This window comes from Ammospiza nelsoni, chromosome 24 (assembly GCF_027579445.1).
Source record: "Ammospiza nelsoni isolate bAmmNel1 chromosome 24, bAmmNel1.pri, whole genome shotgun sequence".
Taxonomy (NCBI): domain Eukaryota; kingdom Metazoa; phylum Chordata; class Aves; order Passeriformes; family Passerellidae; genus Ammospiza; species Ammospiza nelsoni.
The window spans coordinates 3342348-3367756 of record NC_080656.1 but is presented as its reverse complement, the minus strand read 5'-3'; the positions used below and the strand labels follow the sequence as shown (position 1 = coordinate 3367756).

General features: G+C 50.6%; 1 protein-coding gene across 4 annotated transcripts in view; it reads right to left on the bottom strand.

The window, feature by feature from the left end:
* Window positions 1–517: 517 nt before the first annotated feature.
* The window catches only part of LOC132083618 (protein CEPU-1), a 391422-nt gene continuing 366530 nt past the window's right edge, over window positions 518–25409 (bottom strand). For 3 of the 4 annotated variants that reach the window (XM_059488402.1, XM_059488404.1, XM_059488401.1), the window contains 5 exons: window positions 9015–9149; window positions 8074–8194; window positions 6573–6724; window positions 3653–3685; window positions 518–2132 (listed from right to left, as the gene is read on the bottom strand). In XM_059488402.1, coding sequence (XP_059344385.1) covers window positions 2032–2132; window positions 3653–3685; window positions 6573–6724; window positions 8074–8194; window positions 9015–9149 — 542 coding nt within the window. In that variant the 3' untranslated portion in view covers window positions 518–2031. The remainder of the gene's footprint in view (window positions 2133–3652; window positions 3686–6572; window positions 6725–8073; window positions 8195–9014; window positions 9150–25409) is intronic. The other variant, XM_059488403.1, reaches the window with a different exon arrangement.

Here is a 25409-nt window from a genome sequence, read left to right as displayed (position 1 = left end):
CACACCTGAGCTTAGGGCCACTGAGTGGGGTCCTGAGCTGGGAAATTTGGCACAGCTGTGCCCCACACTGTCTCCATCTACTCACCCAAGCCTTACCTGGGACAGCATTCCTGCTGGGCTCATCAGTGAGGTCCAGGGGCCATCTTTCCAATGCTCTCCTGCCCCATTGTGATGACTTGGTGCTCCCATCTGCCACCCCTCCCTCCAGCACTCCTCCCCACATCCCTCCCCATTCCTGGTGGCGCAAGGGGAGAACGCGGAGTGGCCCTGGCCCCCGCGGCAATGAGCACCACAAGCAGACGGAGCGGCCACATGGAACAATCGTTTTAATGGATAGGCAGAGAGAGCCCCCTCGCCGCCTGCCTGCCCGCGCCCGGGCCCCCCGTGTGCCCCCCGCCGCCGGCCGCAGGGAAGGAAAGGAAATTGAAGGAGGAAAACCAATTGCAGGAGAAACCCCCGCTGAAATGGTTGGCGAGGCAACAGGTCCTGCACCTCGGCAGGGGCCAGTTGCTTCGTCTTCTTTTTCTCATTTATTTTGTGTTGGTTTTTTTTTTATATATATATATATATACATATACACACACACACACACGCACACACACACATATACATACACATATATATATATATATAAAAATATATAAAACTGAGCTATATAGATCTCCCTCTGTCCCTCAGCTCGCTTTATTCCACCGCGAAAAGGCCGGGGCCACGCGGCAAAAAGCAACAGAGAGGGGCCCTGGTCCCCTGTGACCCTTTGTCCCCGGTGACCCGAGGGTGGAAAGGCGAGGGGGTTCAGGGATGTGTGACTGAGACGCTCGTCTCGTTGAGAACTGATACACACCTAACTCCATATACAGCATGCAGTAATGGCAGCGGAAGGACCCTGCTGGGAACTGTGGCTAGAACTCTAACAAAAAAGAAAATTATATATATATATATATGTATATTTATATATACTGTATATATATATCCCATAAAAAGATTCAGTATCTCCCTCCACCTCAACGCGCGGCGAGTATCATCTGTGCCCTCAGCAGGAACTGTCCAGACGACCGCTTTTGGGCCGGTTTCGGGGGTGTTTCAGCACAGGACTCCTCCTCATCCTCCTCGCCGGGCTCACAAACCTCCTTGGCTGGTCGTCTCCTCGGCAAACAAACTTCTTTCCGCTTGCTCCCCTTCTCCTGGATTGTTTTTTTTCCTCTTTTTTTTTTTTCTTTTTTTCCCCCTCTTTTTTTTGCATTTCTGTTTTTTAGGAACTAAGAGTTCTAGGCTCGTATCAGAAAATACAATTAATAAAATTAACCATGACTCAGAATCCCTTATCATTCACGATGTCCGTGGATGGTACGATGTAAGCGTGGCTCGACGCCGGTCTCCTTCCTCCCTTTCCTTTCGTGGTGGTGTGGTAACTGTTGAAGATCTATATATCTATACATATATATATGTATACATGGAGATATATATATATATATGTATATATATTCAGAAACACAAATGGCGGCACAGTCCATGAGAAGACGGGGAAATCTTGGCAAAGGAGAAAACCCATGTGTCTGGATGGAGGGTCCCACGGGAGGGAGCAGGCGGGTGGCGGCAGTGAAGAGGACAGGGCAGAGGACAAGTGCCACACTCCAATGGCCCCATCCATCCTCCCCGCTGGCCTGTGGCAGAGAACAACGAAAATGGGGGGAAAAAGTGGTAGGGGACAAAAAAAATAAAATAGGGTGGAAAAAAAAAGACTCAGTCGCATTGCATCTTCAGCAGGAAGCCTTGGATTATTAATTTTTTCCCTTTTCTCTCCATTCCAAATTCCTGTTGTGGTTTTGTTTTTTTTTTTTTTTTTTTTTGCGTGTTTTTCCTCTCTCCCCCTCCCCCAGGTGGCCTGGCCGGAAACTCTCTCAATTCTTATGATTATTTTCGGAAACGGTGAACACTTCTTCTTCTTCTTCTTCTTTTCTCCCACTCCTTTCTGCTTGCGCTCGCTGGCCGTGGTCGTCGCTGCCACTACTCCGCGGGCCGGCTCTCGGGTCAAAACTGGCGGGCGAGGTGGGCGAGCGGGAGGAGCAGAAGCCACGCGCAGCCGCTTCGCCGCCACGCGCCGTTGTTCCCGTCGTGCACTGCTCCAGGGCCTGTGGGGAGGGACAGGAATGCCCGTGTGGTTGGTCATGAAGTCAACAAATAGCAGAAACCATGAAATAAAGATTGAAACAATAAAAAAAATCACGCTATTTGGGGCCCCTGGTGGTGTTGCACGTGGTGGGGTTGCTCTGAGAGGTCTCTGGGTGTCCCCTTCCATCTGTGCTGTCTCAGGAACATGGGAACAGCCATCCCTATCCTCACAAATGCTGATTTTTGGGACAAGATCCTCTCTGGTCCCTTTTCAGTCTGAAGTCCCCATTTCAAGCTCACTGTCCAACCTCCCTCAGCCCCCTTCACCCTCCCCCAAACTGGTCCCAGTTTTACAGCCACACTTGTAGGGGAGATGACAGTTACTGCCCAGCACATTCCGCCCACCCCAGGGCAATCACCCTGTTGCTCTCCAGTGTCCCTTGGGAGGGACAGTAACCACCTGCCCACCCTGCAGAGACACCACCAGCAGCACTACATTGAGGACTTGGTGTTTTCCACCTCTTCAGAGTCTCTGTGGGGCTCAGTATGGGCCCAGACCACCTCAAGGATATGGGATGAGGAGGGTCAAGAAGAGCCAAGCCCACCCATCTATGTGGACCACAAGAAGCGATGAGTTCAAAGCTCACTGTGGGAAAGGATGTGGAGGGTGTCTTGGACAATGGCTTTCACCAAAACACCCATCTTTTCACAAAATAGTTGGCCCAGGAGATGACTAAGTTGGAAAAAGACCTCAGGAAGGCATCCACACTCATGTCTTGTGGACACAGGGCTAACCACAAGGTCTGATTCACAACTGCTTTTGAAACCCCAGGACATGTCCCCTCGCTTCAAAACCTGACCGGGGCACTGAGCATCAGTAACCATCTGGCTTCCCACCAGTAACACTCTCCACCCACTCAGACACCTCACACCTCACAGATCCAGGTCTCACACACTGCCTCTACAGACATCTACAAGTCATCCCAAGGACTGACCACTCAATTCATCAACAATGAAGCCACCCCAAAATCAAGATGCCACCAAGCCAGTTGGCCAGACAGTAAGATTGCACAGCAGAGAGCTGGCTGTCCTGGCCAGGAATAACACCAGGAGGGGGACCAAATGCCTGTCCACCCCTATCTCATCCCATAAAAAACACATTAGAAGCATCCCAGAGGAGGAAGGACCTGCCACAAGGCCACTTACACAGTAGCACTGGGAAAGCAGCCCAAAGACATCCCTGCTGTGCCCTGGCAATGGGAACGGAGCAGGACACCATGGGATGGGGACAGGCATGCAGAGGGCACAGACCACCACCAGACAGGCACAGCAGGCTGGCATGGAGGGGGCAGGATGGGAGGGTGGCTAAGAAAGCCCTGATTCATCCCTACACCAGTGAAAGCAGTGGGGCTGTGGGGCAGGAGATCCAGCTGGTGGGTGCTGTGGCTCCCACTGAGATGAGCTGTGGTGGGAGCCAGAGGGGCCCAAGGGGAACAGCAGGGGAAGCACTCACATTGTAGGGAACCCCCAGATTACTGACCTTTCCAGGGTGTCAGAGCGGTAGTTGTCTCTTCTAAAAATTAAAGAACAAGGGAAAGTTAAGGTAAAAGGGCAATGGAAAGCGCAGGCTCGAGACACCTCCCTCAGCCTGCCCTCGACCTGGGGTGGGAAAACCAGTGGATGGGGTAGAAATGGGATCTGATTGCCCAAATCACACCCCACTGCTGTGGGGCCATGGTCCCCTCGCCTCTAAGTGAGATGAATATGGGAGCTCAGAGCTGGCAAAGCCTGTAGCTGCACCCTGTGCAAAAGGCAAAGCACAGGGGCTGGGATGTGGGGATGCACGGGGTTCAGCTATCCCCCGTGAGTTCAGGGCCCATCCCTCTTGCTAATCCTGCAACATCCCAAAAAGATTTATGGCCTGACAGCTGCCTCTGGGAGCAACATAGACTGTGTGATGGGTGAGAAGCAGAGGGTTGGTTTTTTTCCCCAACTCCACAGAATGATGTGGTTTCCCTGAGCACTCTATCACATCCCAGACAGCACCAAATGAGCCACTGAATGAGACGGCAGCTCTGGAATAAGGAGTGCTACATGTTAAATAAAGCACTAGTTGACCTCCATGAAAAATTAGATTAAAAAAAGGATTAAAAGATGAACGCTACATTAGCCTCTCTCACAACCCTAAAAAGGCTCATGTCATGCTACCTGCACAGATGAAACCTCCATTTGTGGGGGAAAAAACTCCAAAACACTCAGCTTCAGGGAAAAGGGGCCACTCACAAAATTGTCCCCCAAAACCTCACAGAAGAGACATTTCTCATGCACAGGTAGTGCAGCCACTGCATCCACTTCCCTCTTATCTTGCATTAAATAAATGAACAAATATATTGATAAATAAAGACACATTAATCCCCAGATTGAAGACACCAGTTGCTTAGGGATGGGTGAGCTTGGCCCTATGATGCCTGGGGCCATCACAACCCTGGTAATTAGGGAATGATTGTTCCTGGGGGTGCTGGGGAGCTCTGTACCAGGAGATGGGGACCCCCATATGTCACAGTCTCCTCAGGGAACTGTCATCCCCCCAAAGGGGACTCAATTATTAAAGACTGAACAGATCATTCAATCAATGGAGTCTTTATGGGTGGTCAAAGGACTCTGATTTCGCTCCCTGATGGGATTCACAGCCAGACCTCAAAGCTAAGGGGAGACCATAAAATAAGCTTAGGCTTTTGTGGGATGCTTCCCAGCGTCCCAGCTGACACTGCCATCATAGCATGAGTCCCACAGACAGGTTGGAACCCAAGGAACCATGAGCTCTTCATCACGGAGATGCCATCTTTACTTATAGGCTGTTCATCCAGCCTGGATCTGCAGATGCCAAACTGAAGGCTCCCACTAATCAAGATTTTAATCAAGATTTTAACCTCATAAACACATTGGAAAGCTGCAATATCACAGCTAAGGATGTGCCTGAGGCTATGCTGAGCACTTGGCACGGCCACCCTATGCCTGCAAAACAGGTGGAGCCAGGCCTGGGTGGCTTTGCAGTGCCAGAGGTGTTGGCATCCCTAAAACATGGGGTTATTGGATTGCCAGGAAGGCTGATGGGGCACAGAACTGAGATAGTTCCTAAGCAACGGCAATGATGGCTTAGCACAGGTGAACCTTCATCACATGCAGCTTGGACTTTACTGGGAGACAAATGGATCTGAGCATGCAATATGGGATGAACTCCTCTGTCACGGGTCAGGGGCACCTGGCACAGCTGCCAGTACCAGTGGCAGGGGAGGATAAGCCTGTCCTGTGATGCCATCCTGACCTCACAGCTGTGGTGTGGCCCCTGGAAAAGCCTGACATCTCCTACCATCCTTAAACTGCACCCTTGGAATCCATCCAGCCCCTTCCCAGGACATGGACAGCATTTCCCAGGGTCTCCAGATGCCTCTCACTGCCCTGGCACAGTCCAGAACCCAGAACATACTGTGGGACTGCTCCCTATCCTAACACACTTCGTATGGCCGGGATACAGACTGCCCTGAGGGACCTGGGGATGAGGAAGGCTCATCTGTCCCTCTGCTCTGCTCCCTCTGACTGTACAAGAACAAGAGACAAGGAGATGATCAGGCGCAACAAGCAGGTGGCAAGGAGGAGGACAATGTTGGGGAGAGGTTGGAGGTCCCCAGTCCCCACTTGTCCTGCATGGTTCAGCTGCAAGAACCACACACCCCACACCCCAGCAGGGAAATATCCCCAAGCAGTGGCCAGGGATGAGATCTGTCATCCATTCCTGACTCCTGGAGAGCACAGCCCCTGCTCTGGTTTCGCTGCCACCTGAAGAGGTTTGACAAATATCTCAATTAATCACAGCCCTTCCCATCCATGGGCAGAGCCAGCATTGCTCTGATCCCAGCTCCAGCATGCAGGGAAAACAGTCCTGGGACAAGGCTACAAACCTTCTCCTCCTTCCTGCCCTCCACACCTTTCCATCTCCCTTGGCACCTCCTGCTTGGCAGGAGCAGAAAACATGGCCTAGAAGGTGATGGAGCAGGGAGCCTGTTTGTTCTCACATGGGAATGGGGCATCAGTGACACTGAGCAGCATCTCTCCTCTCATTTATCGACACAGGGGGATGCCTTCACACTGAGGCTCTCTCAGGTACTCATCAAAGCAAGAAGATGGAAACCTGCAGCCAGCTCCTAACTTTGCATTCATGGCATGTCCCAAACACAGTGACAAACATCTCTGAATGGTGGGGGACACTGGACCTGGATCAGGAGGCAGCTCTGGAGGTTCTCCCCTTCCCAAGGACTCACCACAACTTCCAGCCCACGTGCCAAGGGCAGAAAGGACCAGCAGCAAATACACATTCCCCCAAAAGACATGGGATACCCTTCCCATGTCTCTCATTGTGAAGCCATTCCCCCTTCCAGGCTGATTCCCTCAGCCCCACTCACCGTAGAGGATCATGCTGGCGTTGGTGTTCCCTAGCTGGTTGGAGGCTACGCAGGTGTAGTTGCCATAGTCCTGCTCGGAGACGTTGAAGAAGGTCAGTCTGGAGAAGAAGGCTTTGTTCTCCACTTTCAGCCCTTTCTGTCCTTCAGCCAGTCTGGGAGAAAAGAGGAATGGGAGGTCATGGGGGTGACATCAGCAAGGGAAGTGCTCACTGTGTTCCATGCCCAGTTATCCTCTGGTTGTGCCTGAGTGGGGAGATGGATCTTGAGAAACAAGGGAGAGGAGAAGGTATTGGGAAAGATAAGGGAGATGGATGCTGCTCTGCTGGGGTCTCCAGCTGCCAGCCCATGCTGACCTGAGGCATCCTCAGTGCTGCAGGGTGATGGGACGGTGCTGGGACTTGCCAAATGCTGTGCAGAGAGAGGGATGCTCCCATGCCAGGAGGGAATCTGGGAAAGGCTCATTCACACCCTACAGAAGAGCCTGGTTTCCCTCCCATGTCCTCACTCCTCTCTGTTCTGCAGAATGCCTTCTGTGACCTTCCTCTTTCATCTCTGCGTGTCCCCAGTGAGTGCTGCAATAGGCACCCACCACAGCAGGGAGGCTTCTCAGCCAGCACAAATGCTGGAGCATTAACCAAGTGCTTGGGCTTCCCTGAACTGGTGTCCCCATCCTGCTTAGCTCCTGCAGCTCTTGCTTGCTAATTCCTCAGGGGAAGTGCTGGATTCCCATTATGAGCCACGCTGGGTGCTGATCAGGCGGGCTGAGCCTGCTCCTGCCGCTTCTCCGCAGGCCCTCGTGATCTGACCTAGTTCTGAGCACAGCCTTTCATCTGCCACACAAACATCCGCAGCTTTGTACACGCTGCTGCTCCTTTCCTCTCCAACTGGCTGAGGCAGGCAGAGCCAGACTTCCCTCCAGCTTCTGGAGCATCTTTTTTTGGCCAAAACATCCCTCCTTATCAGTGACCGGTGTGGCTTGTCCTATGGTTGGCCACACCACAGCCTCTCTGGGCTAATCAACTCAAAAATTGGTTAAAACCACTTTGCTTGGGGTCAGAGAGAGGCAATTTCTCCAGGGCGGAACATACTCCAGGCTGTGTTGTACCACTCCTCATTCCCCAGCCATGTCCTGGTGCTTTGGCAGGACACAGAAGTTGCAGGTTGATCTAAAAGGTTCATTTTCACCCCAAAGCAAGGCAGGCTGTCTCTGAGGCAAAGCAAACCCTGTTTCTTGACTGACACCACATTCCTTTTGCTTTTCCAAGAGCTGCCTTCTGGCCAAAGCATTTAAAGAGATGACAGAGATTTCATCCACTCTTAAGTGCCTGGATTTGTGCTGCCAATATCCATTTTGGACATTATGCTTCACCCAGGCAGGGATTTACCACAACACCTTCACACAGAGGCATGGGCAGCAGCAATCCTCCCCCAGTGGGGACTGAAAGAGGTTCCTGGGAAAATTCCCCTCCACAAATCTGATTAGTTAAATAAAAACACTTACCTCTTGTCATCTTTGTACCACTGGAATTCAGCAGAGGGGACAGCAGAGGCCTCACACAGCAGGATGCCCTTCTGCCCCACGGGCACCCCGGTGCTCTTCGCATCCGAGATGTACGGAGGGTCTGTGGGGAGAGGGGAAACGTGGGGTGAACATCCAGCAGACTTTGGGACTCCTATCTCTCTTGGTTCACAAGACAGGTGTCTGTTAGGGAAGGCAGAAAAAGCCTTCCTTGGAATGGAGAATGTGAACCCCTCCCTCCCTCTGAATTTTTAGAATTGTGAAATCAAGAGGCTCTCAGGCAAAGATATGGGAATAGGAATAGCAGTTCTTTACTACTATGTATAACAAAGCAAATAAACAACAACCACAGCTCTATCCCTGCCCCTTGCTCCTCAAGATTTCCTTTCTCTCCCTGCACGTGAGCAGGAGCTGAAATAATCTCTAAGCCCTCTCTCAGCTCCTGCCACTCTGGTGCTGCTCTACAGAGGTTTTCAGGTTCATAGGGGTTTTCTTCCAAACACAGCAGAACCCCAACTCATGGTTGTTATATGTTCAGCTAATGGAGTGACCAGAGAGGGGCTTAGGAAGGTCTTTGTGTATGTCTAAACATGAAATATGCTGCTTTCTTCCTCTCTCTCATTTTTTCTAACAGAAAAAAAAAAAATTCTATTTACTGCTCACTTCTCTCCTCTCCTCAGAGGTTATCAGCACAGCACCTCTCCATGGGCAGAAAACCCAGGTTGATGGAGACAGCTGAGGAGGAGGTGGTGGGAAAAAACGGAGCTTGAAAAGAAGGGGAAAATAGGGCAAAACACCACCTGCTCAGAAAAACTGCTGCTGCCTGTCTCGCTCTGGGGCCTTTGTGTGCCTCACTCCCTTGTGGGGCAGCAGGGTGACCCTCTGCAGCCCCACCCTGTCCCCAGAGGGCCACAGGGACTCACAGTTGACGGTGACTTTGACTCGCTGGACGACGGGCGCTGAGACATCGTTGGAGGCGCTGCACTCGTACTCTCCCGACTGCTCCCGCGTGATTCCCGTGATCTCCAGGTACTCATCCTCGCTGATGAAGCCCACGGCTGCGGAGGCAGAGACAGAGAGCCCTGAGTGATGGGGAGGCACAACAAACCTGTGCCCACTGGCTGCTCACCATCTGTGAGCGTGTCACTCTGCACTGGGACACCCAGCCTGCAGGTCCCAGCCTGGAATGCCCTTGTGCCTGTGCCCCTCCATTCCAATAACATCATTGCCAGAAAGGTTTCTGCAAACACTGGGCTGCTCCAGCATCACTTGCTGGAGATAATGTCCTTGATGTGCTCAGGGTGGGCAAAGTGGGCAAACCTGCAAAATGACCTGAGCTCACCTCTGCACATCCGCTCTGCTGGGAGATTCCTCCAGGCTAACTCAGCTCACATAAACACCCTTCTCTAATTTTTCAGCTTCAATTAATTCACAGCAAGTCTATTGCCATTAGTGGTGGTGCCAACACCTCCCTTTAGCTGAACCACCCTGTGCCACCCCAGGCTCATTTCTTGTCGTCCTCTCCCCCATCCAGGCTGCCGTGCAGCTTCTAGTTTCACTCAAAGTCAGAAAGATGCAATATGGCATTTTCTTCACTCTGGCATCTTTCAGCCCCCATTCCTTGCAGGAGTTCTCTTTATTTTCACACACTCCTGGAAAAACATCCAATGCTTGGCTGGCCGGGAGCAGGTTGGGGCATAAGATTCCCCACTTCCTCCCCCAAACAAGCAACAAAAATTACTTTTTGCAGTCCCAAAACAGAGACAACTTCTCCCTTTCCTGTTGTTTACATCTCCCCACTGGATCTCCTGCAGCCAGGATGCTGTAATTACTGCACAGAACATCTCCAAGCCCCGTGTCACACTTAATATTCCTATAAATTTTAAACGGTAGTCCTTGGTACATATGTGTGGCAATTGGTGTCATATTTTAATTAGGCTTGCCCTACACCATCTGAAATTAATAATAGCTCGAATTACCAGTGTAATTTATAAATTAACATTGCTGCAGCATTAGGAAATAAATTAGCTCTGGACAGCTGTTTCTGGGAGCGAGTGCCAATGGCAGAGAGGCCAAGCACAGGTCCCTGGTCCCCAGGGGGATGCCGTGAGCTCGGCCAGCCCTGGCTTCCCACCCGGACACTGCTGTCTGTGCTGGCGTGACCTGATGGGCCACAGCTCGCCGTGCTTGGCCGGTCAACCGTGTGCATCCTGCTCCTAACAAATGCATGCAACATCCACACGTGGGAGGCTCCCAGCAGGGCACACACCGCTGCATCCCACCGGCTGATGCTTTTATGGCATCTCTTCCCATGCTGCAGGGGTGGTGTGGTCAGACTTCACCACCCACCACGGAAAGACCGAAGCAGCACTGATGGTGTTCCTGTAGTGCCCTGGAACAGCTCAACACTGAGCACCCCAGGCATCTGCCAGGATCCTGCTGCAATCCCAGGTGCCACTATTGTCAACTCAAACTAGTGCAAATACACTCAGCCATGATGAAATCCCACCTTGGCTCTCTCTCCCTGCACCAGCACTCACAGCTGCCACCTCCACACAGCATCCCTGGTACTCTGCATGTCCACTGCTCCCTGAACTGAGGACATCATGCATGCACACATACATCCCACCTTTCCAGGCTGACCTAACTGGGAAGGCAGCCCTGTGAGCTTTGCAAAGGAGTGAAGTGAGTTTTCCTGTTGATGAATTGCTGACATGCACCAGTGTCCTCAGCCCTGTGCTGAAATTCCCACCCGGGTGGCTGGTGGTGCAAACCGCTGAGCTCATCAGTACTTAGTGCAACTGAAGAGTGAGATATGAAGGCGTTACCCCAAAATCAATATCCTTTAGAGACACAAAAATTACAGCTTTACATCCAGCGGCCCTGCAGCACTGAAAAAAAAAAAAAAGGAGAGAGGGGGAAAAAAAATTCCTTTTTGTGGCTGACCTAGAATCAGCTTCTCTGTAGCACAGCGCTGCCTGCTGATAAAGTAAGGACACAGCCGGTGGCCTTCAGATGCTCCGTGCACAAATTTGACTCTAGGTTGTGCAAAGGCTCAGATAACACTGCTTCCCAACTCACCAAAGGCCCTTTCCCAAGTTCCAGACTCGGCTCACACACGACAAGAATTAGCTCTTGCCATAGTCAAGCCATAATTTGTGTGCCTGGCTTGATCAGGGAGCAAAGCAGCTCGAGTGCATTTTGTTCCCCAGCAAAAGACTTCATTAAAGTAACTGCAAGGGTCAGATTTCCACCTGCAAAAGCACAGGAAATTGGGGGATGAAGGTTTCCCCTGTGCCTGCATTGCATTGAAGTCTGAGATATGTGCACAGTAATCAGCTGACGGAGAGGCAGAGCTTGAAGTTCAGGAACTCAGGGTCTGGCATCCTGGGAATTGGGCTACAGCCAAACAGAGCCTGCCCCAGACTGAGACAGGATGTTCTGAGCTGGAGATGACTCCTGTTTCTGTCCTGTGCACAACATGATATAAGTCATGCTCAGATGACAACAGCATTGGGGATACCCATCCCTGCAAGAGGCTCTAGCCCAGGCATGCCTCCTTAGTGACAGATACAGCATCTCGAATATTTAGGTGACATAAAGAGTCCCTGCCCCCTGGTGACACCAGGTGACAAAGACAACATTCCCCCATCCTCTCCTATACAAGTGTCTTTGAAGGAAAATCATATCTGTTAAGTCTCTTCACTCTGGGACCACATCCTGGAAGCACCTGGAACTTGGGAATGCCCAGGGCAAGGCTTGACCAGAGCCCTGCAGCTCCAGGAGCTCTGCCAGAGGTACCAATTCTTCTCTGCCTGAACTGATGGTGGAAACTTTCAAGGCTCTCTCAGCTTGAGCAGAATTAGGAGCTGAAATATTGCAGGAATTAATGGAGAGCTCTCTCATCTCCTCAGGAGCTAGAAAACTAGCACAGCCAGCACCCATCATTATTATTATTAATACTAATAATATAATGCAGGCTAGAAATGGAATGGCCATGGACGACGCACAAGTGTAATCCTTGCTCATCAGCCAAGGATGATGAACTAACCCACTGTGAGCAGGGGAGATGGAAAAGCAGAGCCTGAGTCCTTGTGCTCAGTGAGCAGGAGGCTGCACACAGATCACCACCATGCACTGTTTGGGATTTGCTCTGCAGATCTCTATTAAAAGCCTCAGGAAAGGAGGAGTTTGACCATCATGAATATGGAGGAGCCACAGAGGCGAGGTCCTGGTGTGGCACGGAGCACCAAGGCAAACCCAACAGATGGCCAAGCTGTGCTTGGGGTCCCACACAGCATGGATGCAATGAGGTGTGGGCAGATGCCTCCTGCATCCATATTCCTCCCTCCATGCCCTTCTCCTTCCCTCCCTTCTCCTCGTTTTCCCATCCTGACTCATCTCCCTTCTGACTCCTCCTCCTCATTTGCTTCCATTGAGCCTCTGACAAGATAATAACTCACCAGAAAGTGAACACATGTTCCCAAATTAATTACATGCCACTGTCCCCTGGCTCAGTGTTGCAGCCATGTTCAGGTCTCTAGGACACTGCTCACAGCTTTCCCTGGCTGAAGACTGCCTGTGATGCCACTGAAAAACCTTCCTTGGAGCTCTTCCCCGTGTCCATATCAACTCCTTGCACTTCAGATCAAGCTGAGCCAGCCAGAGCTGCAAGATTTTTCATCTCTAAAGCCCAAAGGCACAACCTCAACAGTGGTTCCACAATAAGGTTGGTCTCTGGGTGCTCAAAGTCCCACCAGTGATCCCAAAGCACTGCCCTGCCCTCTACACCGTGCTGCTGCATTTTCCAGGCACTGATCCCAGTGGCCAGGATGAGCCAAAGAAAGAGAATATTTTATGGAGATAATTTTATTAAAATGTTTACAACAATGCAGATATTGACATCTCGCTTCAATCAATAGCACAATTTATTGTCCTTCAAGGTGAACATTAAGCCAAGCTGCCCATTAGTCAATATTTACCTCCAAGGTCTATAAATCTTTATACGGGCTTCAGCGGATGTTGACAGCAGCTGATTCCAGATAAGTAAAAGTAAGAGCGTGAAACATTGCTCCTTTTGGAGGTGAAATAGTAACTAGTTAATTACAGTCCCTACAGCAATTCTCAACTATCAATTTATGGCTACTTCTGGCAATAAAAATTAACATCGTGCAGACTCCTGGCTCCAAGTGACGCACTAAGCCCGAGAGCCATATATTTCAAACGTCACCCCGATGGGGTGCTGATGGCCATCCTATAACAGTTTATGGTAAATAAATAAAGCACACAAAAGTAATAAGAGAATTGCTGGCACCTGGGACCCGCTTCACCTCTCCTTCACACAGCAGTGAGAGGAAAAGTGCAGCTGGGATGGGAGTGGAAAGGGAGATTTAGTAGAATCAGAGCAGATGGGAAAATAGGTGGAGAAAAGAACCACCCCAAATCACCCCAAATCCGTCTCAAAGGAGGCAGGACACAGCCCCAGGTGTGTGGATAAACAAGAGCTAAGGCTGCCACCATTACATTCCCCAGCCAAACTGGGGAAGGCACCTGCTTCACCTCTGATTAGCCACTATTACCCTCTCCTGATGGCTCATTAACACATCAGGAACAAAGTTCAGGCGTTTCTGAAATTCCCTTCCCCATTTTTGTTTGATCAGGTGAATGACCCCAGCTAGGGCAGCTTCTCCTCTGTGCACCCCCTCTTTTCAGCCCCTCTGTGCCAGCTTGAAGCTGCCATGCTCCAGTGGACAAAGATTAGGGATAATTAACCTGCTGGAAACCATCCAGCGCAATCATTCTAAAAATGATTTTTTTTAAGATTACCCTATCGACCCAGACAAACTCCTCTCCTCCTCTTGCGAATATTGCATCCCTGAACTGCAGGCTCAAGCCCGTTTCTATCTGTGACCCCCCCTTAGCTGAGCAATCCATTTAGGAAGCACACCTACATGAGGTACAGGGTACACACCTCCTGTTCTCCATGTTCACAAGCCTTCAAAAGCGGGGCCGTCTCCCCAGAAACGGGCACACAGCATATCAGAGTCTCTGTCGTGCTTACACGGGGCCAAGCCACTGCTTTTGAAGTTTCCCGATGACAAGGAAGGGAATCTCTCCTCTGACATGCTTTTCCATGTTAATTAGCATGTTTCCATGGCCTGATGTTGTGCAAAGCCCCAGGGGATGCTGCGCTCGCTGCCTGGCACTGCGTGGTGCTCAGGGATGTGGGAGCCTTGGCAGGAGCTCACTACACTGCTGCAGTCTGAGCTCCCTCCTCATCCTCATGCCCCAGGGGTGGCAACCATTACCAGTTGTGTCTGGTGTCACCAAACAGAGAGAAAACATCATGTTTTCCTTACTCAGACCCTTTATTACCTTGGATTTGGGAACTCTCTCAGCCAGTTTTGCTCCTTGTGCACAGCAACACAGGCTTTGAAGGAGAGGGGTGGCCATAAAATCCTTGACATAAAGTCCTTCTTCTCCACTGGTATGAGTGTCCCCTCCTCCCTGGGGCTGTGGGAGCCTCTCCTTGCCTGTGGCTATGTAGTGCTGTGGCTTTTCTTCCCCTTCCAACTTTTTGGGGCATAGGTGAGCTGAGGGTGACTTGAATTTTACTCCAAAATACAGTGGAGGACCTGCCCAGGCCTGATTTTATGCTGACATGAGCACAGGTGACTATTTCTAAAGGTTGCATCTCTGGCTGCCCATGACCAAAGGGTCAGGACACGGGGATTTTGACAGACACATTCCAAAATGGAGCCATCACAAAGGCAGGAAAGACACATTCTTCAACTTCTCCCTCAATGCAGTCAGAGCTCAGTCAGGACCCACATTTGTGGCTCTGTTTGCTCAGTGCATCCCTGAGATCCCCCTTGGGGCTCATATCTCACACAACAACTCTGATATTTAACTATTAGGTGGGTACATGCCACACATCTCACCAGTCACAGGGACAGGTGACATGCAGAGACCTTCCAGATGCCACCACATCCCGTGGTCATTCAGCCTGTGGTTGCACATAGTCAATATATTGGCATGAACTCCAGTGACAGTTAAAGCAAGGCACTGGGGCCCTGAGCAACCTGGTCTAGTGGAAGGTGACCCTGTCCATGTCAGGGTGTTGGAATGAGATGATCTTCAAGGTCCCTTCCAAACCAAACCAGTCTCTGACTCCCTGCCATGCCCTTTCCCGCAGTGTTCTGGGGACACCTGCCCACTCTGCTCACCCCACCAATGCTATGCAGAGCTGCCAAGTCGCCTGAGCCATCCATTATAGCACCATTGTGAAGAGTTTTTAGCTTAAAAGTCCTTGAAAGTTTCCCACTGTGACTCGTTAAACAAGATCTTTTTCACTTTCCCTCTATTCTCCGCTAACAATATTTATACTCATTTCTTTTATTGAAATCTATCTGCCGCCTGTTCTATTAAAGCCACCTGAGTGGCAGCTCCTATTCTCCGGGAGCCTGCAGCCCATCTATTCTCCAGACAATGAGGTACAAGCAGTCTATCTTCTATTGTGCTTCCTGGCCTTCGGCTCTCAAATCTTCCATCTCAAAAAGGCATGTCAGAGACGCCTCCATGCAAAAGATTGGAATCCCAGGTTGTGGGGGCTTCCCAGCGTTGGCCTGGCTTGCTGCCCTCCCTCTCTGGGCGAGCACCTCCAGGGAGATGCTGTTGTGGCACCTGTGATCCCTCAGGGATGCATCTCTCCATCCTTAGCATGGGTTGTGGCATCAGCACGACGCACGGCTCGCTGCTGCCGAGGTTTTTGCACGTCTCAGACAACTTATTTGTTACCAGGAATAAAAGAGGAGCATTAAACCTTTTGTTTGCAAGAAGTAGTTCCTTGGGAAATAAATGGATTATGGAAATTAATATTTAAAGAAACAAAACAAAACAACTCAGGGACCAACCACCCTTGAACGAGGCTCTAACTCAGGAGTAAATGAGTCGAATAAAGAATGAGCTCTTTTATTTCGGTGAGAGGGAGAGCTCAGAGGCAGCTCAAGGCTCAGCAAAGTGGCAACGACTGTCTTCAGCCTCTCCCAGCCTCTGCCTCCTCTTGGGGTGCTGGTAAGGACACTGGACCCCAGGAAAAGGTCCAGAGGGCATGTGTCATCATGTTAGAGCAAATTAACAATGGCTACGGTTCACAAAGAGCTTAAATAGCATCCGATTTGCAGCAAAGATGGGTGCAGGGCTCATTAGAGGGCAGCTGTTAATGACACCCACCCAGTGTCACCAGCATGAGCTGGATCCCTTTCTCCTTGGCCCTGGAAAGGCAAGGGTGACCCTTGTGGTGACGCTGGGAGGGACTGATGCTCAGCAGAAGCTGTGACTGGCATGGAGCCACTTCCCACGGAGCTTTTCTGCCTCCTTGCAAAAACAAATGCAAAAGGTACGTGAAAATCAATGTCAAGGCTCCCACAGAGCCAAGCCTTCTCCAGAGAGCTCCTGAGGAGACAGCATCTCCCAGCAGCTCCTGCCCAAGCACCAACACTGCTCCTGGCACCACTCTTCCTCCCATGGTCTCTTCCACAGCCCAGAGCATCCAATCAGGTGCCCAACACAAAGTCCTCTCTCCTTCCTTTCCTTACCCCTCCTTCCTCCCTGTGGTTTTTTCCCCGTAGTTGCTTCCAAGGTGAGAGAGGACAGCGTTGCTGGAATGAAAGATTCTCCTGCATGCCCTCTCCCAGCAGCGGCCCTAATTCATTTTTCATGGCCCCTTGCAGTGACAAAAGCCGCTGCTTCTCTCTTGTAAGCGTGCGCCATGCAATAAGTCAAAGCTGATGTGCATTTTCCCCCTGGGTGCCGAAGCTGCGCTTTTGATTTAATTTGTCCTGTTGTTTGGCGCTCAGCCTTCGCCGGTGAGTTCCTCTGGAAAGGTGGGAAGTAGGGCCCCATCCATGTGGAGGGGCTGCCTAACAGATGGGGTACAGTGGGTAGTGGTTAAATAATTTGTTGCAATGCTACCAAGATGTTGGAGAGCGACAGATGCCGCTGGAGAAAATCGCTCAAACATGCATCCTGTTTGTGGGAACGCTGCTCCTCCATTAAATCCTGTCGCAACTTGGCTCCTCTGGAGCTCATCCCATTTCTGGCAGCTCCCTCGCTGGCTCTGGGAGAAGCTGTGGTGCACAGGGCTTGGCAAGGAGAGCAAGAATCAAGGTTGCTCCTGCCTGCTCTGGGGACACCTGCCCACTCAGCTCACCCCACCAATGTTATGCAGATATGCCAAGTCACCTGAGCCATCCATTATAGCACCATTGTGAAGAGTTTTTATCTTAAAATCCTTTACTTGCAGGTGCTCTGCAAAGAACATGAAAAAATTCCATGGGAGATCCACCACATCCCTTCCCAACAACTCCATGTGACCACATTGCAGTGCAGGAGAAAACATTCCCAACCCCTGCCAAACTCCAGGCACCCTGCTTTCCTCTGGATTTGTGTGAAAAAGAGCAGCTGGCAGCCAGGACCGAAGGGTCCCTCCGGCTGGAAATTTAAACCCCAAGGCTTTCTCCACAGGACAAGCTCTTAAGAAGCAATTGCAATGCAAAGCGTTATATGGCTGTAACCTCGGCTAAGCCGTATTTCAGCCGCATTAGGGAAATATCCCTCAGATGGGAAGCAAGTGGCATAATGGCATTAGAGTAAAAAAATAAGCATCAAGTGCCGGCTAAATCCATCCCCGGAGCTGGCAAGAAGTCTCGGGGATCTGGGAAACTTTCCCTTCTCCGCGCATATCCCAGCAGGCAGCTCATGGCAAGCCCGGACTTTGTGGCTGCCACAACTTTCTGCAAATGGGGGATATTTTCCACCCCTCTTTTTCCCCTGGGACCCCCTGACCGCTCTTCACCCCCCAGAGTCATCTGAATCATGGCAGGGTGAGACTTGCTGTCGCCTCTCCATCATCTTTATCCCGTCTTTATTTTTTCAGACACGCTATTTTCCAGCCCAGTGGCCTTGCTCTGTCCCTTGTGTTTTATGGCACTGATGTCTCCATTTCTGCAGGATCACTCACAATATTGTGGCTTATTGAGAGAAGCCAGGGAAATGCAGGGGTGATGATTTGGATGGGTTTGGGGCTCTGGGGGGCTGGTGAGGATGCCCTGGGTCTGGGGAAGGGGTGATTGTGACAGGAATTTCAGGGATGTGTGATGCTGGGTGGCTGAGATTGGGGGACTGGAGGCGGGGCTGAGCCCCTTTCTTGGAGCCCATCATCCCCCCCTCAGGCCTCTGTGTAGGTATTGGCGCTCCTAGAGGACCTGGGAGGGCAGTGAGAGGCATTGCTCTGCAAGGGAAATGCCATTTTAAATAACAGCAGTATGTCACAGGAAGGGGAAAAACCCATGGGCTACAGCATTGCTCTGGCTTTAAATTATACCATAGGAGAATAAAAATAAAAGAGAGGAAGACAGAGAGAGAGGCCAGGAGGAAAAAGAATTGCCATTGTTTTACCAAGCAGATGGGAAAGTTCAGGGGATCAGAAAAAGACTATTATTATCTTGACTCAACCGAGAGAAGATGGGAAAGGAAGAGGCATTTTTTTTCCCTGCAGTGAAGAATGCTGTGGCTGAAGTAATTTCAGCAAAGAGTCGGAAGGAAACGATGCCATCAGCTCGGGGTAGCACCCAAGTTACCCCCACAGCCTGGACACATCACCATGATTTGCCTTTTTGTCCCCTTTCCCAGCAGTTACACCACATCCTGTGCTTCTATTGCAAGGCCAGGGAGGGGTAACCAGGGCACACATTTCCCACCACCTCCAGCTGCAGCAATGTGCCAGATGTCCTGCCAGATGTGCCCACTGCCAGTGGCGCTGCAGCTGTGGGCACCCCTCCATGGCACTGCTGGTCTCACCACCTTCCCAGCCTCAGGGCATGACCACCTGCCACAACTACCCAAATTTCTGCTTCCTTGTCCCAGAAACCCGTTGCTTGGCTACAAGACATTAAATATCCTAAATACACAGCAAATTTACTGCTAGCTGTTTAACATGGGCAGAACATGATTTTTTTTCTTCCCCAAATTCATGTGAAAAGTCCTTTTTCTGCGTCTGCAGTGGTGCTACAGCTCCGTGGCTGTAGCTTCCCTGTTATTCTCCAGCTTGGTGTAAGGCAGTTGAGCCACTCTGGCTCTCCTTGCCCTTACAAGCCCAGCAGCATTTCTCAGTCTCCTCAGAGACAAGGAGACTTTTTCTACCCATATTCAGGCCAGGGGAAGGGCACAGCCCTGAGGCCCATGGCAGTGACCGAGCACAGACATCAACAACTGATTTACAAACTGGGGCAAACACTGGTGCAGCATCTTCCCTGACAAGTGTCAAGGTGATGGGACAGGGAAACAAGGAGGTGAGTGTAGGTCAGTCCTGTCAGAGCATCCTTCACCCACCACATCCCTCCTTAAAGCCTCTTTGCCACTCAATTTCCTCCCTTTCCCTCTATCCTCACTTTCTCTCCTCCTCTTTTCCCTCTTCCTCTCTCTGCCACGTGGTTTTTCCCTCAGTCCCCCCACTTTGCCTTGTCACCTTTCCTTCTCTACACCCATTCTCTCCTGCACCCCTGGGAACCAGAGAGGGGCTGGCAACCTGCCCTGCTTAATCCCAGGGCCACTGACTCCTTGGGCACTTAATATTCACGACAGAGAGAAACATTTCATGGCGAATTGGACGCACATTCAACTGGAAATGGAAATTTTATGACTCTTCTCACTCTGCGCAGCAGATTACACCAGCTGAGAAAACATGGAAGCAAATGAACAACCTGTGAACTGTAAAGTATATTAATAATGAAATCACAGCCTGGGAAATGAAGGCTTTATTCTGTTTATATTCTGCTCCATTAATGGAGAGTGCTCGCAGAAGCTCCACCCCATTAGCTGGCAATCTGTGCCCCGGGAAGAGCACAGGGATGGTGGGAGAATGGTGGCACAGGGCAAAATCCTCCTTCCCTCTGGGAAGTTTGGCTCAAAGCATTTCCTTGTGCTGCCTCCATCTATGCACAGTGGGGGTGGGTGAACATGGGGGTTATCTTTGGTGCCCTACCCCGTGCAAGCTTGGGAACAAGATCATAAGGCAAAGAATGAAGCAAATGGTGATGCCAGGAAAAAAAAAAGAACAAATGTGGGGGGAAATCAGCTCCAAAACCACAAGGAGCCACCCAGCAAGGAATTGGCACTGGGAAAGCCATCCACAGAGAGCCGTACGCGCTTTCTCTTTGGGCTGCTCATTCCCATCCCCTGCCTGGTGTGTTTGAGCATCCCCACCTCTCCAGCATCCTTCGCACCCCTCATCACCACATCCCATTTCTCCAGGGATGGAAGCACTTGTGCACCCACAGCCCCAAAGCCACACTGATGGCCACAAACTGAGCCAAGCCCACAGGACTTGTGCAAATAAATATTTCAGCGCTACTACCCAGCACACAGCCCTGTCCTTGGCTCAGCAGACCTGGGCCACGTGTGACACAGCCCAGCCAGGCTCTCTCCTTCCTGAAAACAACAGCAGCAGCTTATGCAAAGCACATCACGGGAGCTAAAAAGAGCCAGAGCAGAGTTTTCTATAGCTGGAGCGACCTGGTGTTGACAGAATGGGGACGCATTTCCACAGCTCAGATTTTTATAATAATACCTCAAGGGAGTCACTGGCAAAGTTTGGCCCAAATATAATTAGTTTGCACAGCTATTAGGGGCTGATAAAAGGTTTTAATTTGCGTGGAGATCTCTTGAATCTCAGACACTCCTGTCCCTTGCTCTTCCCCAGGCCAGCTGAATGAAAGGAGAGTCCCAGGCAGGGAGCGACACAAAGCCACGCATTTATCAGGGAAACAGGGAGTTGTGTTCAGCAAGAAAGAAGAGATGGAAAATCCAACAAAAAGCTGACATTGCTGGTGTGTTGGGCTTTGTCCTCTTTGTCCCACCACGCCATTAACACATCCCATTCTTCCTGCAGGGAGATGCCATGGAGAGCACAGATCAGGGCATTTGCAACTCCTCAGTGGTCTCACCTTTGTGGGAAAGGTGGTCAGGGACCAAGGGGATAAGACACAGGACAAAATTTGGGGGTGCAGGCAGAGCTTCCTGGTTTTGCCCCCTATTAGGCCAGCAGGCAGCTGCTTCCCCAAACTGTGCTGAGGAGCAGACCTCTCTCTGCCTCTGGCAGACTGGGAAAGTGTGACATTGCAAAGCTGCATTTAGGGAATGTCTTGAAACCAAGAGGTTTTTTTCCCCTCCTTTTTTAAGGGAAAGACATTGCCTCATTTGTAGCTGGAAGGGGTCTTGTTATTTTTGTACCAAGATGCATATTTTAGAGGTATCTATGCCAAATATGCAAAATCAGCTCCAAGAGTTCATTTCCACCATGCAGGGAGCCAAAAATATTACTTTTATACACATAAAAGTACATAATCTCCCATTGCTTTGAACAAGCAGGAGGAACTAGGGTGCATCAGGAAGGGAAATGCTAAAAGAAGCTCCCCACATGTCACGCTAACCAAGTTTTAGTCATTCCTTGGCAAAAGAACAACCTGGAGCTCATGAAATTATTCCACCAGATTCTGTCCCCTGCTGGGCCACATCCCTCTCCCATGGGACATGATGGAGAAGCTGCTGGCACTCAACAGACTGAATATTCCCTCTGATCCCCCTGTCAGGATATTGCTGGTGGTCATATGGGTCCACACTCTTCTCAAGCAACCCATGGCAATGCCAGTTGCCTCCATCACCACAACCACACAAAAAAACAGGGTCCATCCAAAAGTCCTGCTTCTCCATGGCCACTTCATCCCATTTATTTCTCCTGTTTGTATACCCTACATGATACAAGCAGAGTTGGACCACTGCTGACCATTTGCCCAGCTGCTCTGTCTGGCAAACATTGATTAAAGGAGTATCAAAAGTGGTGGCAGACTTACAGGTTAACAATGATTTAGTGGAGAGCACCGGAGCCAAATTAATGCTGGCTATAATGTAGTTTACCTCATTAAACAATGCACACCAAGATCCTGTCTGTTGTAAAACAATTGGTCTCTGAAGCCTAGTGTTCATCTTCCAGGGTTGCTGGGAGATAATAAATGGGTAATATTCCGGTGATAATGGTAATGGAGTCACGGCTCAGAGCTAATATTATGGCAAAGCAGTAATTATTTCAACAGTAAACAAGGGGATGGTTGAGCTGCCGACAGGATTGGAACCAGTTGAAATGCTCCAGTTAATACAGTGGAGCCCAGGCCTGCAACTGCCCCTAGGAGGACAAGGTGCTTGGCCATCAGTTGACCCTCTTTTGAGTCACCCAGACACCAAAAGATAGGAGGGACATATGCAGTAAAGTGAGGTGGGACAGTATGTACAACATGTCGGCCATCCCAACCCATCCCATCCAATCCAAACCCATCCCATCCCATCCCATCCCATCCAAACCCATCCCATCCCGTCCCGTCCCATCCTATCCTATCCTATCCTATCCTATCCTATCCTATCCTATCCTATCCTATCCTATCCCAACCCATCCCATCCCATCCCATCCCAACCAGCAGCTCAGGCTGGGCTCTGTGCTCCATCACACAGCAGGAGCACTCGCTTCCCTCCTTTGACACACCACTCATGTTGGCTCAAAGCAAATCTCCAAAGCAGAAAAGAGGCAGAGCAGAGACACAAAACCCAGGATGAACATAGAAGGAGCCTTACACGAGCCATCTGCTCCCTCTGAGAGGTATTTCCCTGCTAAAGGGGCCAGCAGAGGACAGAGGCTCTCTGGTCCTACCAATAATGAGGTGACATGAGGACAGGCTAACGGGAGCAATCTCATAGCACGTGCAGCTGATCAGGGGAGGAACAAGGCAGCACAAAAGCAGGCAGAGATTTTCCCACCCAAGAGGATCCCCCTTCTCCCTGTGCCTCCCAGCTGGGCTCCAGATCTGATGTCCAACCTATAAATATCCTCTGCCTCCTCTCCAGGGAGGATGAAGATGGCAGGCAATGTGCTCAATGGACAAACCTCTGAGACAGGAGGATGTCTCCCCTTCCCAGGTACAAGCACCTCTTCAAGCTGGATAATTTTTGCAGATGTTTGTCCTCTTGTTTTAAGCCTTGCCAAGAGCCAGGAAGAATCAATATACCCAAATACACCAGACTTCTCCCAGAGTCCCTTTGCTGGTTTGCTGTTGATGTATAGACAGATGATCTCATGAGACCTCTGCCACATCAGGCCACCGTGTCTCATCTATCTTAAGTGTGTATACGAGCTGTGATTACTGCTGCCTCTGAGTGCCTCACGTCTGGAATGTGTTTATCCTCCTGCAGCTCTGTGAGAAAAGGGACTGCGATTGTTCCTCTTCCAGGGAGGCCACAGAGGTTAAACGGGCTGATCATGGGCGATATCCTGGATGTGGCCACATCAGGATCCTCCAGGCACCTCCCCAGTGTCTGCCTGGTAGCCCTGAGGCATCACCTGCCCCACAAATGACAGCTCAGGACTCCAGCTCTGCACGGGATCCAGCTTTCAGCACCCAGCTTAATCCTGAGATTAATGAGGGATTCCCACCACAAAGACCTCTCAATCAGACCTCTTACAAGTAAATACACCATCAGCCAAACCATAATGTTTTCCTACCCTGGCAGCCACTGTCTTAAGCCTCACACCAGAATCCATCATACTACAGCAATAATCAAAAAGCAATTAGATAAAACCATGGCAGAAAAGTCCATCAAGGGTCATTAAGGATGACGACTTGGATGCAGCCTCTGGCTCGGGATGTCTGTGTGTGGCAGAGCGGTGCTGGATGAGCCAGTGGAGGGATCTGCATGCACACACCCAGTTTTACACCCTTTCCTTGTGCCTCTGGCCCGGCCATGGCACAATAATCCCATTTGTCTGCCCACACAGCCCTCCTCATCATTGCTGCTAAATGGTGCCTGCTCCTCCTGGGACAGAGGCTGCTGAGCCTTCATTCCTCCTGGAAGATCCCTCACTTCAATTCCTTGGCACATTTCCCAAGCTTAATGGGAGGCATGACCAGTTTTGTGTCTGCAGCACAGATAAATATCCCCTGGATAGCTCAACGTGGTGCCACTCTCTGTGCCAGTGCCTTGGCGTCACCCTGAGCCCGGTGGCCCAGCGTGCTGTACTTTATCCCCGCCAAGAAACCTCAGCCTTCATCCACTGAGAGATGAAAACTGGCCTGACAATATGACAATCGCCATGACAACATCAGTTACCCCCCCAAAAATAAATAAAAAGCCCAGTAACTATGGAAACACCTGAGTGACCAAAACCAGGCTATTAACTAGAAGACCTTGCTGCAGTTTACAGACAGCATCAGCACACGAGGCTGGGGACTGTAATCCAGCCAAAGACTCAGAAACACAGACATGCTCTGCACCTAAGGGTGCAAAATGTATGTTTATGGGCACACATAGACCCCTGAGTCCAAGTCTATGCAACTTCTCCCTCCTCTGGGGACATGCTGCTGCCTTCATGCCAAGTGTTACATCCAGACCACTGTTCTGTACATAATTCTTTCACTCTTTGCCTCTTTTTCTCCCTCCTTTTGTCCCCAAGATGCCTCTCTTAATTGCCATGCCAAGGGTCTGGGCCCCACAAGGGTACCAAGAAGGGATGGAGCTGCCCCATCCCATGGCACATCTTGGCACCTCACAGCAGTTTCACAGAGCTGAGTTTTGACGTCCCAGTGACTGGCAGCTCTGCTGGTACTTGTGATGCCAGCTGGAGCATCCAAGTCCAGGACAGAGCCTCTAAGCTGTTAAGCCTCCTCTGCTGAGGCAGAAGAAGCTGTGACTCCAGCAGCTTCACTTCTTTTTCCACCTCAATCTGTTCAGCTGCATTAACAGGAGTTGCTGTGAGTTAATACAGCATTACTGGGAGGGGAAATGAAATAAGACAGAGAGACCTGAGGCAGAGGGACAGAAGACAGGCTGGATCACACCTTATTTGGACTGGCCACAGGCTCACAAAACATTTCTCCAGAGTCAGAAGCCTACTTTTGTTCATGCAGGAGGATGAGGATGGGCACAGGTAGGACCAAGGTCTGAGAACTAATGGAGGCACCAACAGGGCCAACATACCTGCATTTCTCAAAATCAGAAGCAGAAAATTCTCTTGCTCAGGTCCACTGAGCTCTTGAGTTATAGCATGAACTTGATCTCATCCCAGCTGTAGGAACTCCTCCAGCCCCCAAACCAAGGAGAGCTTCCAAAATGGGTTTCACAACTCCTAGAACATGGCAACAGCTGTAGGCAGCCAAATTCAGCAGAGTTTACGAGGCCAAGCCACTGAATGCAAATTCATTGGAGCAGAGACAGAA